General features: G+C 46.5%; 1 protein-coding gene across 1 annotated transcript; it reads left to right on the forward strand.

Moving 5' to 3' along the window:
* Positions 1–426: 426 nt before the first annotated feature.
* Positions 427–1107, forward strand: LOC147429136 (uncharacterized). The gene has a single exon (XM_086495784.1). The coding sequence runs from the start codon at positions 559–561 to the stop codon at positions 1105–1107; it is 549 nt and encodes a 182-aa protein (XP_086351910.1). The 5' UTR covers positions 427–558.
* The last annotated feature ends 449 nt before the right edge of the window (positions 1108–1556 follow it).

Raw genomic sequence — 1556 nt, forward strand, 5'->3', positions numbered from 1 at the left:
TCCTTGCGTTTTTCTTCTAAAGGCATCTGCACATCCCATATGCCGAGCATCACATTCGAGGTGTAGGCCGTGGAGAGGAGATGCTCCATGACCTATAGAGGGCAGCCATACACTGAGATAGCCTTGAAATATGTCTTTCTCCCTCCATATCAGATCTCATGCTAAGAGGAGATTCAGCAAAGCCTTGCTTTGAGAGAGAGAGAGAGAGAGAGAGAGAGAGAGACTGTCGAAGGCGGCTAACAAAACCAGTAAGAATAAAATTTTGAAAAATATGATGCACACGTTTTTCATAGATTTCCAAAGAGAAAGAAAGTGCCCTAATTAGCGCATGTCCAAGCTTCCAATTTTAGCAGCTACAAGTTCTAAGTGGGCGGTAATTTACTAATTTGGGAATTTGCTTGTAGGAAAGGCATCAAAGAGAGAGCGAGCATCAAATGGAGAGCTATCAGTCAGGCTTCTAACGAAAAGAGATGGGTTTTCAACATTCAACCGTCCTTGCTTTTTTGTGGCTGCCCATGGCATTCGCAAGCCAGTCTCCAGAGTCCAGATGGAGGAGGGATGGCGATGGGGGGCTTTTACGAGCCTTCCTGTCCTCATGCGTGCCAATTTCCAATACAATCCCCCATCCGCCGTTCCGGACACGAGAGCTCGACATTCGCTGCATTGCATAAACTGGCTTCAGATCCGCCTATTTACGTATTCTCAGTCATCTCGAAAAGCTTACTGGAAGCAGCAAATAATTCCCCTAAAAGCCCACCATACGATAATTCAAATTTCACACTCTTCTCTCTCTCTCTCTCTCTCTCTCTCTCTCTCTCCCTCCCTGCATACCCCCCAATCGCACGGCGCAATGCCGCAAGCTCACTATCCCGCCACCTACACACAAAAACTCCCTCTCTCTCTCACACGGTACACCTCTCTCTCTCTCTCTCTCTCTCTCTCTCTCTCATACCCACGGTCGTACACTCACAAGATTGCCATTCTCTCTCCACTCAAGTTCCTCTCTGCCGATCATTAAGACGCTGCTTGCAAGGCCGTTGCGTTTTCAAAGCTACCCATCTCAAAATTACACTAGGCTATGGAATCCACAATATAGAAGCCTCCTGAGTCCTCAGAGAGAGTCTTGTATAGGCTAGCAGACTAGGGCATCCCAATGCATGAGCTTCTGCTTTTGTGTATGCAACTCTGCAATGTGAGTATAACTTTCTGTTTGATTTTTGCACCATATTCCACCCATGCATCTGTTGCATTGCACTGCTGCGAGTCGTCGCTGCCTTGTACTTTGCTGTTATCAAGGAGTTTTGGCTTCCATATTGCTTGTCGTTTGCTCAATTTCCTTATTGCAAGTCTCACTTTATTGCATGCATCTTCCCTTCAGCTTCACCATATGCCTTTTTCTGATTAACCTAAATCTGAGCTTGCTGTGGAACCACCATGGCAACAGCCGCAGTCACTGCCACCGCAGACTTTACATCTGTAACCTGATGTTGAAGAGCCAGATGGTGTATTTGCAAGGTCCCTTCATGCCTGCATTCTCTGATGTTCTTAAATGGAAG

This window comes from Adiantum capillus-veneris, chromosome 22 (assembly GCF_014529385.1).
Source record: "Adiantum capillus-veneris isolate H3 chromosome 22, ASM1452938v2, whole genome shotgun sequence".
NCBI classification, from domain to species: Eukaryota; Viridiplantae; Streptophyta; class Polypodiopsida; order Polypodiales; family Pteridaceae; genus Adiantum; species Adiantum capillus-veneris.

Coding starts and splice junctions, on each gene's coding strand:
- LOC147429136 (XM_086495784.1), top strand. CDS start 559: ATGGCGATGGGGGGCTTTTACGAGCCTTCCTGTCCTCATGCGTGCCAA.